Source organism: Rhyacophila brunnea, unplaced genomic scaffold, assembly GCF_057557595.1.
Source record: "Rhyacophila brunnea isolate RB1 unplaced genomic scaffold, BYU_Rbru_1.0 scaffold_20, whole genome shotgun sequence".
NCBI classification, from domain to species: Eukaryota; Metazoa; Arthropoda; class Insecta; order Trichoptera; family Rhyacophilidae; genus Rhyacophila; species Rhyacophila brunnea.
In genome coordinates this window covers 17,543,571-17,561,558 of record NW_028232860.1, presented here as the reverse complement: position 1 = coordinate 17,561,558, position 17,988 = coordinate 17,543,571, and the positions used below count along the sequence as shown (strand labels likewise).

Here is a 17,988-nt window from a genome sequence, read left to right as displayed (position 1 = left end):
GTCTCCGCAATTAGTGAATAATATAAGTAATTTTTTGACCCATGTTTTTCCCGATACGGTAACACTTGCCGTTGAAATGTCAGATTTTGTCATTTACAATCATTACAAATATGCCATGATATGAATAATTATATAGAGTGATTAAAACTAATATTACTATGTTGGTGTGTAGGTAACTAAGTACTTATATATTTCAACTACCTATCTATTGGTATAATATTACATAAATATCTAAATCCGAATAAGAAAAGTTAATTCATAATTCATTGACACTGACATTTCAATTCGATAATCGGTTTTCCTAAATTAATACATGTACAGAATCAACGAAAGTAAAGGAAAAATGTCGTATTAAATGTCACGGATATTTAATAGTTGTTCAACACCCATATTGAGATCAATTGTTAAATGAATTTGAGTGAATGGGCTGTTTATAGACATGTAAATTTATTTTGACAGCAGCTGTCAGTGGTAAATGGTAATACAGAAAGGGGCGAGTTCATAACAAAAGTAGTCTATGGTTAAGGATTCCTTATCTCTATAATCTATAGTTAACAGATGGATTTCGGCTATTTACAAATTTTACTGTTATTTTATGGTAAGTACGAATTGAGCATCGCGCTCTAACTCAATATGTCATTTTTTCGAATTAGTGTCTTCTGCCAGAACAGTGACGATATACATTATTATTATGGTCAGTGAGCAAGTCAATATCTTAATTTTATTAGTAAACATTATCAACATAATAAACCTGACAGCTTAAAAAAATTACACTGCACAGCGGAGGCAAATGAATGATCAAGTAGTATTTTAAACCGTTTAATGTCTAGTATTCAGTCTTCTTTAATTACATGTAAATCTTCAACAATTCTTGTAACAGGCATGCACAGTTTGAAAGAATATTCTGTTCTTGGAAAGGAGTTGTTGATGATAATAAACCTGCTAGGTTAAAAAATATATGTACATTGCACAGCAGGAAACACTGAATGATCAGAGGGTATGTATTTAAAAGATACCGTTTAATGTCTGGTTATCAGTCTTCTTTCGGTATCTGCGAATCTTCAACAGTTCTTGTACCAGGCATGTACACTTTGAAGGAGTATTCTGTTCTTGGGAAGGAACCCTTGAAAAAAATTAGTAAAGACTATTGTTAATCATCTTTTTTAATGTAATCACACACACTATAATATTAATATTATTTGACAGCCATATATCAAGAATTCAGTTGATATGAGGTGTCTATTTAAAAAAACCAATTTGTTCACAATACAAATGATATTTTTGTGCTACTTGAATGAATGTTTTTTACATTAATTTCTTTTTCCATCATACATACCTATTGTATTTTGATTCAATAAAATAAAACAATATGTAGTACCCATTCCAAAAAAACTTTTCCTAATTTAAAAATAATCAAGAAGTTTCGTCCGCGTCAAATTTTATTACCATGTCCAATCCTAAGATCATATGGCCTTCCACTGGGTGGAGGATTTATATATTAACAGATTGTAGATTTTACAAGAAATAGAAGTTAGCCATTTGCTGAACCTAATAAGTCCATAACATAGTCTAAGCCAGGGGTTCACAAAGTGTGTCCCGCGTGACTTTTTGATGTGTCCCGCGAGAGTTATGTTCATTATGTGTTATTTTTTATTCTTATTATTAGAATTCATTATTTTCTAAATTTAAAATCGGTAAGAAATACAATGTCGATAAGATATTTTGATTTATGTGTACTCCAATTTAAATCAGTGAAGATAAAAATAATTTTGCTACCTACCGCATTTCTGGAAAATTAATATTTTATTATCCTGTGTGTTGCCTAAATGCGAAATGATGTCGGTTATTTATAATTCATTAGAATTCATGAATTCATAGTGATAAGCTAATAAATCTTAATACTATTTCACAAAGTGCATTTTCATAATAATCATTATTCATACAGTGTACAAATTGCTAAAGATGCCTAATGTACTTATAAAGAATAAGATGGCTTCCGTTAAAAGTAAGAGGTATTTATCTACTATAAGAGATACAATCGTTTTTTAAAACTAATCCAATAAAGATTTAAGTAACTCGCATCATGTTTTATTAAAAATATACAGATAATTTCCCAAATGTCAATAACGTTTTGTCAAATCAAAAATAACGCCGAATTGATTTCATTTTTCAATAAGGTAAGTTTGTAGCGCACCCTCAAAAATTACAATCCAAATAATCACCGGCCGCCACTGATTGTAATATCAGTGTATTTCATCACACAATCGTCCAGTTGTCCTAATACCGAGCTTCTAGACCAGTGGTTCTCATGTGCGACCACCAGAAGATTTTGCTGATGAATAGTATTTCAAAAATGTATTTATAAAATTGGTTGAATACACATAACTTTCGAAACTAGTTGACAGATGTAAATTTAGAAGCAGCCATGCGGCTCGCATTGGAAAAAAGGAGTAGATATCGAGGAATTTTCATTTGTACTATTTTTAAATAAATAAATAATATGTAGGTACTAAAATGTTCAAATGTCTTTTATTAAATGGACTTGTCTATAAATAAATTGATTCATTTTTTTTAAAAATCAAATTAAGCTTTAATTTTTTCAATCACAACAAAAATGAAATTTGGTGCGGCCACCAAACGTTTCCATGAAACTGTCAATGTCAATTGTGCGGCCACAGTTAAATTTCACGTGGGAACCACAGTTCTAGACCCTTTAATTGATAACTCAATTTGAACTGATAATAAAATAATATAACAGTAAATAATGGGAAAAAAAATATTGGTTTAGTTCCACTTGCTATCGAATGAAAGCAATATTAGCCATATTGTTGCAATTCTTACTCACGGGATTAATGAATTGGCAGTTCTGGTGTGACCTTGTGTACGGCTGAAAGTGATCGGCTATGACAACAACATCAGGCATCGGGTAGAGACTTAGAGCATCGGCGTGTTGCCAATAGAGTGGCTGGACTCCCAGCGGAAGAGGAGTCAGAGTGCATTGACTGAGCAGGGTTTTTGTTAACTGGAAATAAAAATAAATCATTTAAGTAGGCACCTTTTGTAACCAATTTACTAAAATTTTCACAATGAAACGGTCCCTAACTGTAAATATTACATGTATATCAGAGAGTGTTATTGAAATAGGTACATATGGATTTAAGGTCTGAAAGAATTGAGGGTAGGCAAAATAAATGACGCATATTACACAGTCACCCATGCAAATACAAATTAACATCTATATATAATCAACCCAAATAAACGCACATCAAAAGTGTTCTCACGTGTTTCTAAGGTCACCCTACAAACAATTGCACAGGATAAAGTATATTCCATGGAGTTGACAACCAACCAGATTCAACATCTCTAACGATAATATCTATTAGAATTTCAAAACCGTATACTTATAAGTCCAAACATATCTTCCCACGTCCTTGCATTGTCAAGTTCTTTAAACATATATGAAACAATTATATTGGGTTCTCAATCCGTCGTAACAGCGATATGAATTTTCGGATTAAAGTTTCTTTAATTGATTGGCGACAACTTCACAAAGTTCTGTTCTTCAGGTATATTTGCTATGGATTATGGATATACAGAATTCTTTATGGTACCATCGATAATCTTTCGTCTGCCAAGCTTAGTACGCATACTAAAAAAGGTTTAAGTCACACTTTTTTTGCGGAACCCCTGACACAGCTTGCTGGTTCCACGGAACTTGGTTGAAAATCACCGGCATAGACACGTGATAGAACTTACATGATCTGGTATATCTCCAGTTTCGGGGAAGTGAACAGCGTTTCTGCACATCTTGGTGACAAGGTTATGACGCAGGACGACAATTTCTTGAGTGCAGTATTGGATACGGCATGGGTTGCTGGCAAATATTACGCTGTCCCCAAGTTTGGCTCGGATGTCTTCAGTGACATATTGGGGCAGGGGTGTTCTATGATATAAATAAAACATAATATTACAGAGATATGTGTGGGAGAAGATGATTTATGCGCAAGCTATAGATATATGTTGGTATGTATTAGAATTATAGCAGTTTTCAGTACAACTGGAGATTAGTTTTTTAATAATTCTACTGATGGACTGTGACCTGCTGCTATAGCGCTTCTTCTTCTTTTTTGACTGAGGATCCATTGTTTAGGACCTCTCAAATTAAAATTTTGAAAATGATTTGTAATATTTTCATTGCAAAAATAGGTAAGTACAACAAAACAAGTAAATAAATATTATAATTTTGAAGTATTTAATGTAACATTTTTGAATGATTAAATAAGTTACGTCAAAGTATTCCCTTATTGCTGGTAGAGAAAAAAAACAAGGAAGAGAAATATACGTAGCAGCAGTGTTTTCATCTTTTTCTATGTTGATTATATTATAATATGAATACGTGTATTAAATAAGACTCCAAAAAGTAGTATTGCCTGTAGTTACAAAATACCGAGTCAGTGCAGTAAAATTTCATGAAGCAGACCTTTTGAAAAATGTAGTTTTACAGTGTGAATCAATCACGGCAGCTTCTATAATTTTAGGTATTAAGAACTCGAAAGTGTCAACACACCATCGTCAGCTATTTTATATTGAATGCCATTGACCACTACAGTGCTACTTACACCATTATAAATAAAACACGCCAACGGACTTACAACGTCGACAGGTTTAATTATTTTGCTGTATTTTTTTGACTTGCTTGAGGCACTTAGACTATAGTTGAAGTTATTGGCGTTGGTATGTAGAACATTTTTCTATAAAAATGTCAGTTTTATTTTTTTTGGTACTTAGCGCCTTAATTAATACACGTATTCATATTACACAGATATAAAAATTATAGTACAGGATCATTTTTCATCTTAAATGATAGAACAGCCTGCAGTGATTTTCACACACATACAGTAAGTTCTTGACTTACATGAATTTGTACTTATGCGATTTAATTTTTTTTTATTTGGCAGAACTTTGTTTCTCTGCGCTTATGTTTAGATAAAATATTACGTTCCTGTGAGAGTGAAATAGAGAGAGAGACATAGCACTAGCATGTGCCTTGCACACCCTTAATGCCGTAATAAACTAAGTAACAGGCAAGGCTTCCAGTGCAGATACAGAAGAAGCTACGAATTTTATGAAGAGTCTAGCAGAAATCATACAAAAATGAGGATTACCTGCCACAACAAATTTTTAATGTGGACGAAACTGGGCTATATAGGGAAAAAAGACAGCGGTCATATATATACCATCTAGAAAAATGAACACTATGAATAACCAAAGCAATTTTAAACCGAGAAGATGGCTGAATATTTAAATATAATCGAGAATGGATTGAGGCCCAAGATCCAGAACGATTTGCGAAAGTTTCAAAAGCAGTGAATGATGCTATTACATGTTATACTATTTATGAAGAAAAGAAAAGGGCTACAATTCAAATAACACTGGACCTGTATGCACTTTAATAAGTAGTTAACGCAGAAATCATTATGTGCATATTTATATGTATCTAAACAATAATTACTATAAATATTAATGTTTTCTTAAATGTATGTATGTAGGTTCGTTTTATTTTCACCTATCCTTTGAAACTAACTCATCTTATAATAAAAATGAGCAGAAAAACTAAAATTGGATGATACACATCTTCGCGTACATGAGGAGACATGCATCGTGAAAGCGATAAATCGATATTGCTAAATACCCTATCCAAAAGTCCATTGCTAGAGTTAGAGACATTATTGTGCTGAGTAAATCCAAAAACAGAACACAGAAATTCAAGGTCATCGCTGACTCTTTTACCACTGAGTTTAGATTAAAATCTCCCATTACAATAATCTTTCTATCTCCAATCAAGTTGATATTAGATAGCATACTCTCAATAAAACACTTATACACCGCCAAGTCACTTGCTGGTTGAAAATAAATGACGTAAACATAAGTCTTGGACAATACTGCAAAGTGACAGAGACAAAGAATACTGCTAAAATATATGTAGAGGAGTTCAGATGCAATATAATGCAATATGATTATTGTAAAATTCTTCTAAACATATTACAATTAAACTATTTCAGTGGAATAAATTGTAAATTGGTAATGACAAAAAATCATATTCCATGTATAATAATTAATTACCTGGGTAATATATTCGGAGCCGCAGGATCACCGCAGCCTGGCACGAAAACAAATTTGCAGAAGTCGAGAAGTTGGGGGAATCCAGAAATCAGCTCACCCAGTGCCTTGAGAGACGCTTTCAGCTGGTTACTCTGGTCCGAGCCGTACGGGCACGACAGGAATTCTCCCATGAAGACTATCGCTACAGGAGGTATCTCGTTGTAGCCCGAAAATAGGAATTTCAATTTCGACATAACCTAAAAGAAAATATAGTGATTATCAATCAGTAAATGTGTTGTTAACAAAGTGAAAAAATACGACTCAAATGGAATAGTACAAACCTTAAATTCAAATTTCATGAAAAAATAGTATAAATTTTTTAAATGGGTAACTAAAACAGTATCATTACTGCTAATTCTGAACAGTTTCGAACAACTTAAACGCAACTGAAGGGCTTTATGTTCAATAAAGAATGCTACAATCTTAAATCTATTGTAATTATAATGTACTCAGGGAAGAAAAAATAATTTATTCATAAGTAATATTATTAAAACATTACTTTTATTAGGTAATACAAATATGTAATTGAAGTTCTAATGTATTTACCAATTACCTTTATATTATCGAACCAAACATCGGACAGGAAGATAATCATGGCATCTTCGTTGCTTTGTTCGATCTTAAGAAGGTTTTCAGAATTCTTCAACAGTGTCTTTGATTTTCCACCGAAAGTATTCACATTTCCAAAATATATTCTAAGAAAGAAATATAAACAAGCATTAGATATTCATACTTCATTTCTTCTTCTTCTTCATCATTGTTATCTCCATTCTGGTGGGTGCTATATATGTATAGCTCTTGAGACTTACTAGTGGTTACCTCCTACCATTGATATACTACTAGATGAGGAGTTCCCATACAAGTGTCATTTTAAAAATGTACCACAAAAGAAGATATTACGAATATCGTCTTATAATATTTCCTTGTAGGTATAATGCGTTAAGACCGTTAACATGGATTCCCGAATTTCACCCGTATTGCCCTGGCTGTAAAAATAAATTTGCGTTCTTGGAATAATGACCCTAAGGGTGCTGCAACCCAAAGCTTGCAAGCTACCAAAAATTCATGTCTGAGCGGACAGAGCAAGTCGTCATGCGCTGACTATTAGTTAGAGTAAGATGCAAGCTAGATCGGGCTTACTCATAATTATTGCCAGGTCGTTTTCGAGACAAATATTAAGTGAGCTTATATCGAGTTAAGTCCGCTGATATTAAAACAGTATGTTTTAACACTGGCCGAGTCGCTGAAAATCGGGCGTCATTTTAAGAAGCATATGATATGTCCGGAACTGCAAAATGGTACTTTTCAGTAGAATGATTTTGATAAATTTTAATGACACTACTAAGTTAATTTTTAATACTGAAATCGTAATTTTTTAGTTGATTGAATCTTTAAAAAGAGGCAATCGAGTCAAAATAGCCAAAAACGCAGTTACGTAGGAGGTGTCGATATATTTTTTTTAACCATGATATTCTAAAGAGGCCAGAGGTGATTAGACAAACCTGGCCTCGAATTCTAGGGAGTTTTGCAGCTTAGATGACTTTTAGAGAGAAGTTATTTAAATTTAAACTAATATTTCATTGTAAAACATTTAGAACGCGGGCCCCAGTGCATCAGAATCAAAGGATTCTTGTGAAAATTCGACTCCGCTATTCAAGAACACATTCAATACTTCAACCATAATGGAAAACACATTCAATATGAACTATATAGCCCGTTTACAAGTGCAAGCATTTACTGCTGGTAGTACATATTAACGCAACCATAACAGCGACGTGCATGGATCTACTGGCAGCAATAGTGTGTATTTTACACTATCGTGATAATAACTGTTTACACGTAAAAGTGCTGACTGTCTCTCCAATCTCACTCTTCAAGAGTAAGCAAGACGTGACGTTGTCATTTTATGGTACTATTTGACAGGTCGTATAAATCGGTTAATCTCAAAATAAATCTCTCCGCAGTGTAGTTCATCTTCTTACTGGCAGGTTCGCCACTATGTTCTACTGTGCAGGTGCAGATCGAAAAAATCCCAACTGTCACATGAAAATTCAGAAACTCCTGAACTTTTTTGATTTATGCATGCAATCTTGCAACTGTAGGATAAAACATGTTTACACGTACATTTTATTATTATGGCCGCGATAATACAAACTGCCAGCAGTAAAAGAAGCATGTGTAGACGGGGTATAACAATAAAATACAACTGTAATAGGGTCTGTACATGTGCATGGATTTACTGGCACTAATAGAGCATACATTAAGCTATCACGATAAGAACTGTTGACATGCAAAAGTGCCAACTGTCTCGCCAATCTCTTTCTTCAAACATATGCGAGACGCATTGTTGTCATTGTATGGTGCTATATGATAAGTTGTTCAAATTGGTAAACGTCAAAAGCTCTGTGCGGTGTGGTTCATATTTTTTCTGGCAGGTTCGCCAATATCGTTCTATTGTGCAGGCACAGATATCGCACAAGTTCTAACTATCGCGTGAAAATTCAGACTATCCATGCATGCAATCTTGCAACTTGCATGATAACACGTCTTTACATGTTTAATTTAAACCCCATTTGCACCAATCGGGTCTAGTACTTGCTAAATCGACCTTGATTCTAAAGGCAGAAACACATTACACATCAGGTCACGTAAACTCATATTATGTTAGTTATGTCAACATTCATCCTGACATCTTTTACGCACTCAAACATATTATATTCTACAGAACTACGAATAATCATAGTGATCAAGTGGAACTGTTTTGTTCTCTTGCCACTTTTAGATAAAGTTGTTCCATAACATACCGTTATTATAACTGGATAACGGTATTGTTAATTGTATTTTTTTCTTATATTGCCTTTCCTCTCTTCACATATATTTTTTTGTATATTTAATATTGAATTTCTCTTATACGATCTGTTTTTTTTTTATAACTGTATTGACTGGCGGTAGGAAAGCTGGTCGATTTTGAAGACTAAGTATACTTACTACCAGTATAAAAAAAAACTTGTTCCAAAATACTAGTATTTGGAATACTATATAGAGCGGTTGGCGTGCGTATGCGACATAAGTCTCATACTAAACTGGAACTAAAACTTAACTCCATAGTATTTGTAATATCGGCTTCGATAGAATCGATAAAAATACACTGAACTGGAGTTTTCGAAATGTCCCATTTATTATAAAATTTTAAACACATTTTAAATTTATGAGTTGTTTTTATGTTATGTTATAATATTCTTGTTAACATAAAATGAATAACAATGATTTTTTTATTGTAAACTGCGTCACCTCAGTCAGCTCACTACATTTCCGAGGGAATAATATGCTGCTACAGAAAATTTATGACCTATTTGTTCATACATAAGATGATGTCATTCGCATGCATAGACTAATAAATTAAAATATAATTGTATTCAAGTGCTAGCTCGCTCGCGCGCATTTAATGTCAGTAGTATTGAAAGTCTACCAACTAGCCAGTGACTCGCGATGATATCATCACAAGTTTTTTGGAACCAGTTTATTGGGCCACACGTACTGAGTATGTGTAGTTTCAACCGATACATGAGTCCACAAACTGGTGACAGTATTTCCAACTCACCTATAGTATTGACTTTTTGATTTCATTATGATTTCCGTGTCCGCCTGTTATTGGGCCAGTCACTTATTCATTTATTTTATATCACATACTTGTATTCTTCTATGATTGATCCTGTTGGTTGACCTCATAAATTAAAAATTTTAGCTCCCTTCCACTAAAAACCAAGATACATGATCATGGCCCCCACATCCTGAAGCGGGCCCCCCTACCTATCGCTAATGGTAAAGTCAGTATGACGCGCTGCAGTAATGTTTTCCAAATGGTGTACGCGGTAAAATTGAGGTGTATTTTTTAGCGATTTTTCGTATTTTTAATATGTACATCCATTTGAATATTTGAATTATGGAGTTCTCAAATATCGGCACACAGTTAAAAATTGCATCGTACAACTAAATATTTTAAATTATTAATATCATTGAAAGAAAATAGTGCAGACGACTTTTTTTTACTATTAGAGCAAATTTGTGATCTGTGTTCATCTCACTTATCTGGTCGACTCGTCACACCGGGCCCTTCCTGAGCCTGGGCCCCCAGGCTAGAGCCCTGTCAGCCCCAAGGGGCCATGTTAACATGATATCATATAACTCGAAATGTGTAAAGTTGGTGGTGCGACGTGATACGAACTTACTGTGAACTCGTGTGTTGTTATAATAACATGTTTCTGCCTTTAGTCTACCTGAAATTTGTCTGCCATCTATTCTCCCTTGGACTATGGGTCATTAGCCATATTAGCAATATAGAAATCGCCACTAATTGATTGACCCATCTGTAATGCAATCAAATATAGAATACTCACTGACTGGTCGCTCTTAGTTCGGCAGGGGGCATCACTAATCCCATCACATATAAAACCTTGTCTTCATAGTAGCCCTCCGCTAATATAAAACAGTTTTCAGTAAACAATCCAGAATGAAACCTGTAATTTAATTAATTAGTTCAATATTAAGGTGCAGTGCAGTACCTATGTATTAAAAACAGAATAGTGGCGAAATTATGAGACACGGCATTAAATTGTAATTTAATTAAACTCCATAATATTGATTTATAAAACAAAGATTATAATCAACTCTTAGCAGAAGATGGGGAATGTGATGTTGTAATTTTATTACAGTATAACCCCTATTTTACGTTTTTTAAGGGACTGAAAAAAAAAACCTAATTGGAGGGAAAATGTAAAAGGGGGGTATTGAAAAAAAGAACATTTAAATTTTATGTTTCCAAAAAAATAACGTTTTATTAAAAAACAACATTCAATTAAAATTTTTATTAAAAATCGTTCGAATGTCACGACCCAATCATTGTCAAGCGCGCGTAACTCGCATATTTTGAATATTTCCGACGTAAATCGCGGGAAAGAAAAACGTAAATGCGGGTATTAAATGTACTGAAATACATCGGGACTGAAAAAAATACATGCAATTGCCGGGAAAACGTGAATTCCGGGCACGTAAAAACGAGGTTATACTGTATTATGTATTCCAAACAACATTAATTACAATCATTTCAGTTCATATTGGTTTAATACAAAAAAAACCACTGTCACAATAGCACTGCCCTATTGTATAATAAAAGCATTTTCTATACAAATCGGTATTTTTGAAATAAATTAATAACAAAAACAGCATGATTTTTTTAATGGTTCTACAATCAAATTTTGATCTTGGCCACCTAAAGAAGTGCTTCATTAAAAGATTTTTCCACTTGCTTATCCTATTAGGCCACGAAACACACATTAAAACAATCTGTGAATTTGCCGGACACGGGATTTGAAACCTAGACCCATAACATCATAAGGATTAAAAAAACAGTGACCCAGTACTATTTTATTTACCAATACACCACGGCCAACAAACCGTAATCAGATTATCAAAATGTTACCTATGTAAAAAAATCACTGTTTGGAAGTGAGATAATAACAAAAAGTCAATATTAAAATTTACCTTGTTGATGAAAGATCTAACGCTACCGAACCCGTTAGATCTTCCAGATAATATGTTCCCTCCGTTAATTGGGTAAGTAGACCTGTTGAGAGAATATAATTTAAATTATGGATATATGTACTATAGAATAGGTCGCACATACAATAGGCGCTAAAAATGTTGGTGTTTGTCTTGCGTACTTCCCGGAACATTTTTGATGTTACGGTACTAAAAATTCTTTATAACTCCTTAGTTAGAAGCATACTTGAGTGGGTCTATCGTTTGGGCCCTGCATCAGTTGAAGCACGGCTTTATGGTGGAGAGGGTCCAGAAGAAATTTTTGAGACTCCTTTACTTTCGGCTGTATTGATATTATCCGTGGCTCTATCCGACTGACCTTCTCTTTATTTAGGTACATATTTTTTCCGACTTATATGCGGCGTGAATGGAAACTCAGCCATTCTTGGTGGTGTTGGCTTGTGTGTCTCTGATAATTATCTTAGGAATCGAGGGCATCCGTTGTTTGTTCTCCCAAGGTGCAGAACTAACCTAACCAGTAATGCCAATTGGGAGGGCAATAACCATGTTTAATGAAATCGCTTGGATATTAATATATTCCACTTATGTGAGGGTGAATTTAGGTGGATGTTGTTTTATAGGTTTTTAAGATAGGGTCTATCAATAGTTCACTCTGTGTGCTTCCATCTACTTTTATTTTTGTTATTTTATTTCTTATTTTATTACTTATTGTATTATTAACTCCATGGCCCCCACAAGGGGGGGGGGGGCTGACAGGGCTCTAGCCTAGGGGCCCGGGAATAGAGGGGGGCCTGGTGTGGCAGAATGACTAGTTATGTAAGATAGACACACACCAGAAATTTTCTCTGTTAGTAAAAAAAGTCGCCTCCGGCGCTATTTTACTTGAAGATACTAACATTTGCATACATGAGGCTATGTGATGCAATTCAATGTGATATTATATAATTACATGATATTTCACATGCAGAAGTTTATTTTTATTATTTATAGTGTGTTTCCTTAAAAAGCTATTTATCAAATATATTGAAGGGTCTCATGTTACCTGACTACCACAAAATATGGTCGCGATGCATCATAATTGAATGCCGAGTGCGCCGACAACTCAATAATTCAATTGGGTTTATACGGAAGTACAAAAAATCGCTAAAAATGCACTGAACAACCTTCAATTTACCCTGGGGAACCCTGGGGTTCTATTAAGGATACAATTTAGGAACACTTAAGTGTAGGTAGAGCTTCACACTGCCCTTATCCTTAACGATAGGTATGGGGGCCCGCCAAAACTCCTGGCCTGGGGGCCCGCTTCAGGATGTGGGGGCCATGATTAACTCACATTGCTCTGTATTTTTATGTCATGTCATTAACGCTTTAAATTTATAATTTGTTATGTTCATTATATGGAAAATAAATAAAGAAACGCCTAGTTTCAAATCCCCCTTAAACGGTTTTTGAAAATTTTTGAGTTAGATATGTATTTAGATGGATATTTTTGTTACCTACCTATATGATGGCCAAAGATTGAACTTTAAAAAACGCCAAAAACCGTAGATACGTATGATCAAAAATTAGGGTAAATTTCAAAACCCGCTAAAATGTTTGGGTGTGCTTTTCAAATACCCCTAAAATAGAAAGCCAAAATACTCTTTAGAATGTAACGAATTAAAAAATAAATACATTAAGTTCACAGATTCAATAGATATGAGTTTTTACTCATTTTTCTCAAAACTAGGTACCTAAAATCGTTTTTCTCATTTTTTTCAGAACTACCTAAAATCGTTTTAGGGGCTTTTGAAACTAGGCACTTCAAATACAGCGTGAGTGCAACTTGTCGATTTTATGTATTTGATTTAATAGAGATTCACAAAACACATCAACTTAATAATATAATGCCGCATATATTATAATGTTGGCAGACGTTTAGGTCAACTTATTACAGCATACCGAGCGAGATTTCTTGGAGGGTGGGTTTGATATATTCAAACACTGCATTTAGCACATGGAGACACTTTTATTCTTCACGCCAAGTGAGTTACACTTGGGTATAATATTATATACGGTTACAAGCTATGTGGCTATTGAATAGGCCAGGGTTTCCCAAACTTTTTCTGCAATGGAACACTTCGCAAACCATATGCACGAAATCATTTTCAAATGTCATTGTGTTGTGTTTCGAAAAAAATAAATTTGATTGAAAGTAAGTTTTTTGGGTTATTTTTTTCAATTTCAACTTCTATCGAGCTATCGAGATCCTTGAATGGACTTTCCACGTAGTTAATAATAAGACAGAGTTACCTAATACGATAACTTCATTCAGTCGACTGGAGGAACTTAAGAGGCATTCCACCATCCGAAGGTTGAAGACTTTCTCTTGTTTAAATCCAGGTAGGGTCTCGGGAGCGAAAAGTTTATTCCTGATCGTCCGTTCATAAATAAGAGTGTATCTAAAATCAAAACATTTTGTATCAAAACAATAGATGACGATTCCTCAATGTTTTTTGTCTGGTTGAAGTAAGGTGACTTGTTATAAGATTTCACTAATATATAGTTACGTATAAAATACGCATTTTTTTGTGATGGTTCATCTAAATATTCTAAACAATGATGGATAAGTGAATTTGGCTGCCCATCTCTGTAATAAATAACGCAGTCTGTCCTCTCACTGTTGCTTCTAGCAAGATTTTTATTGTAATGTGTCAAACATGTTTTGTGTTCATAATTATGTATGTCATAGTTAATAAAATATTGTCACCTATTCACAACAAATTCAAATTCTATACATTTAATTGATTCTGTGATGTGTTGAAATGTTTACAGCTTTTGACAGATGCAAGCGATAACAGGGTGAAATTTATAACAAATGAATCTGTAATGTGTATTGACTAGCTACAAATTTAATCGTTAGTCTTAATAGACTTATTTCAGCTTCACTTTCATATTTTAAGCTATGCCTATTGTCACCTCCGAAAGGGGGGGGGGGGTGATGGATGATCGCTGGACCCCCCCTGATGTTGAATGTAAGTCAAGTCACGGTGGTATCGTCTGCTTCTTCTTTCGGGGACATGCTTATGTTGATTGACAACGCGGAAGTACAGGCGAAAACAGGGCGTTTATTGTTCGGAATATAAATACAGTAAAGTACAGCGTACAAAATATTTTAAAAAAAATAAATAAATTTAAAATGGCGGTGACGCCGGCGAGCGCGGCGCCACAGCCGACGTCACGCTCCTCGAGAGTCCGAAAACCGAATGACCCTAATAGGGGCTGGTAGGGCAGAGTAGGTAGTAATAATACCCAACAAACAATTCACAATTATTCTATCTCTGAAAAATGACAAAAACAGCCTCTGGCATATGTACCTGGCTTGTAAGTAGGTACCTCAGGTCTCATATTTCAGACCTTTTCTAGGTACATGCTTTGAAAAGGGGCTGTGAATTTCTTGGAATTATTACTACCTTCTGCATTTCTTTGCTTGTTAGCTACATATTTTGAAATATTTGAACTAGGTACCTACAAATACATATTTTTTCAAAGTAATCTCAAATCAGATATTCTAGGTGCTAGGTACATTGTATGGCTGGGAACTTTGCTTCCAATATTGGTCAAAATTGGATGAAATGTAGGTAATAATATTAAAAAAATGATATTAATAATTACTATTTGCTTACGGGCTAGAAATTTGCCTCGCAGTCGATCTATTCATGTTTGCATGAATCAGCCCAATGATGATTCAGGCCTCATGGCCTTGGATCCTCTGAGGATGCCATGGTTTAGGCGGTATCACTATGTATATAGAGATTGTTTTCGTAAATGTTTAATATAGTGTATTCTCATCCATCATAATGCTCCAGACAGAGTATACGATCTCGACAATATGCGGTCCTTTTTCTTCTCAGTGTGGCTCTGCTAAGTAAGTATCAGAACACATGTCTAACTTTTGCTATAAATGAACTAGCAATGCGAAATAACTTGAAGCTAATTTAATCACTAGCCTTAGTAACCTTGTTATCGGTTACACTTTAAGATACAAAAGCTCCATCTCTATAGAAGAATATTTTCTTTCAAAACAGTCAATCGAATCGAACACATCTTTATACTCACCTATTAATTAAATGCTGCGCTTTCCACGTAGGAGATGAATATAGATCAATTTTAAATGAATTTACTTCATCCCTCAAAAATTTCTTCCTCTCGACGCTGAAATTAAATTTTGGAATCTCAAACGTGCTGATGACGTTGAAAATTGTTTCAGATTCATCTAATCCGGTGTTGCTACATTCCTGAAACGTCCAACAATGACAAATTATATCATTGCCTTGAAAACTGAAATTTCAGAGACCTTTTTTCTGATTTTTTCCTTGTTTATTACAGAAAATGTGAATTGCCGAAAATAAAAGATTTCCAAAAAATTTCCTTCTATCTTAACTGATTCTATGGTTGATCTGGATGCTTCAACCATTGATACTCAGTTACTCTCTTGATGATGTTACTCCATCTAGAAGGTACACACCCTTGTGACCTTTTTTTGTCAAAGCTAACAGTGATCGGACTCCTCTCCAGGCTGCTGGGATGTCTTCTATCAATTTGATAACAGACTTTTCCAATATGAAGACATTAATGCGCGTGGCTTTTCATAATCAAGGGCGTATTCTCCGCCAATATATTTTCAAAGATCCTGTGGGAACTAAGCATTGTCAGCATACATCCTCGACTCAGGAGTCGATCTTAAAAATAATTTTCCATTAATTTAACATATATTTTCACAGGCTTACTCAATGAGAAACGCTGGCAGCGAAAATAATGTTGTTTATTACATGCATTTCCATAACATACAAATTTCACGCATCTAGTTACTACTTACAAATAAAAACTTTACCTCAGTTAATATTTATTTTGTTTAATATGGATTTCTCACACAGTCAGCCAATACTCAATAAAGTTGGCTGAGCGAAATTCATGGGATATTTAGTGTCATTCATGTATTCAGTCAGGTGTCAATAAATAGCTTATCACGATTGAATATCTAAATATCTCTCTCGTTTTTATCTGTACCTATGTCGACTGTACTTGTCAATCCGTAAATAAAAAAGCAATCGCAATCCACACTCAAGTCTTCACTTCATCATCACGTCATCATCTCCACACAATTTCAATCCCAAATATCTTTAGCAAGTTGATTTTATATAATTACAAATATTAAAATAAAAATGGTATATTCACCTTAATGGCTAATTCCACGTGATGTTTTTCAACAATCGGTTGAGTGAGGGATAGATTCTGAATGTGTGCTATTAATCTGTCAATCCATTTTGTTCTATCATCCGAACTATACTGATGGAGCTGTTCTGATAAGTAAATTGATGAATCCCTAAAAGAACATTTCATTTTGAGCCCTCCCTTGATTTTGATAACTGGTATTATTAAATAACAATAATGCAAATAAACCAACAAAACAAAATCCCTTTTCCGCCGTATTCAGAAAATTGATATATTTCAATAAATAATCAAAGATTCGGATAGAATGTGCCCCATACCCATACAGTGTACCCCATAGTTTGTAGAAAGTTTTCCAGTCAATAAATATGAGACCTACCTGCGTATCGAAAAGCCATTTAATTTGAAGGCCATTGTGATTTCTTTTATAAATCTTTGTGAATCCATTATGCTATTAACGATGAAAATAAGGAATATAAAAAATAACCATGAAGACAACTTGACGTCTGTCAAAATTAAATGAAGACTGAAGACTTTTCTGAAGTTTACCGCCAATTTTAATGTTATACCAGGGATTAATATTATACCGTTTTCGCACGTAATGCATTATGCCTAGAGTTGGCATTATGAAATTATTATGACGTACCCTTGATTCTCCGTATGTTATTATTACGTAGGTGGTACACAGTCAACGAGGTTGAATATTTTTTGAAAATTAATTAATTTTATTTTAACTTTATGATCTCAAAATGTTATGATATTATGCATTCCATGTACCTACCTATCTAATTCAATAAAATTAGTCCCCTTTAAATTATTTAAATTTAGTTATAATATTATTTATTTTTTCGTAATTTTTAGCATAAAAAATCAATAATAGTAACGCAAGTAATATTTATTTAAGTATCCCTAAAACAATAGTAGCGCACCATATTATTTTACTACTCTTTGCTGTTATTGAATTTTTTAGTTCAAGGTTTTCTCATTCAACCCAGTCGATAAAATAGAAACGAAACTGCTTCAAAACGTCACAAAATATACGAAAGTCACATGACA

The 17,988-nt window shown here is 34.0% G+C and overlaps 1 protein-coding gene across 1 annotated transcript; it reads right to left on the bottom strand.

Moving 5' to 3' along the window:
* Positions 1-433: 433 nt before the first annotated feature.
* Positions 434-17,454, bottom strand: PolE2 (DNA polymerase epsilon subunit 2). The gene is made up of 11 exons (XM_085947906.1): positions 17,312-17,454; positions 16,939-17,086; positions 15,820-15,998; positions 14,014-14,162; positions 11,704-11,785; positions 10,560-10,679; positions 6,716-6,857; positions 6,124-6,359; positions 3,757-3,943; positions 2,846-3,022; positions 434-1,123 (listed from the first exon to the last, which is right to left on the bottom strand). Exons 1-11 carry the CDS (start codon positions 17,377-17,379, stop codon positions 1,034-1,036), a joined length of 1,578 nt encoding a protein of 525 aa, XP_085804032.1. The 5' UTR covers positions 17,380-17,454; the 3' UTR covers positions 434-1,033.
* Between the last annotated feature and the right edge of the window lie 534 nt (positions 17,455-17,988).

Excerpts from the sequence above, each read along its gene's own strand:
- PolE2 (XM_085947906.1), bottom strand. The coding sequence starts at position 17,379 with ATGGATTCACAAAGATTTATAAAAGAAATCACAATGGCCTTCAAATTA. Across the intron at positions 15,999-16,938 it reads ACGTGGAATTAGCCATTAAG|GAATGTAGCAACACCGGATT; the intron begins GTGAATATACCA and ends TGGACGTTTCAG. Across the intron at positions 10,680-11,703 it reads TTAGATCTTTCATCAACAAG|GTTTCATTCTGGATTGTTTA; the intron begins GTAAATTTTAAT and ends ATTAAATTACAG.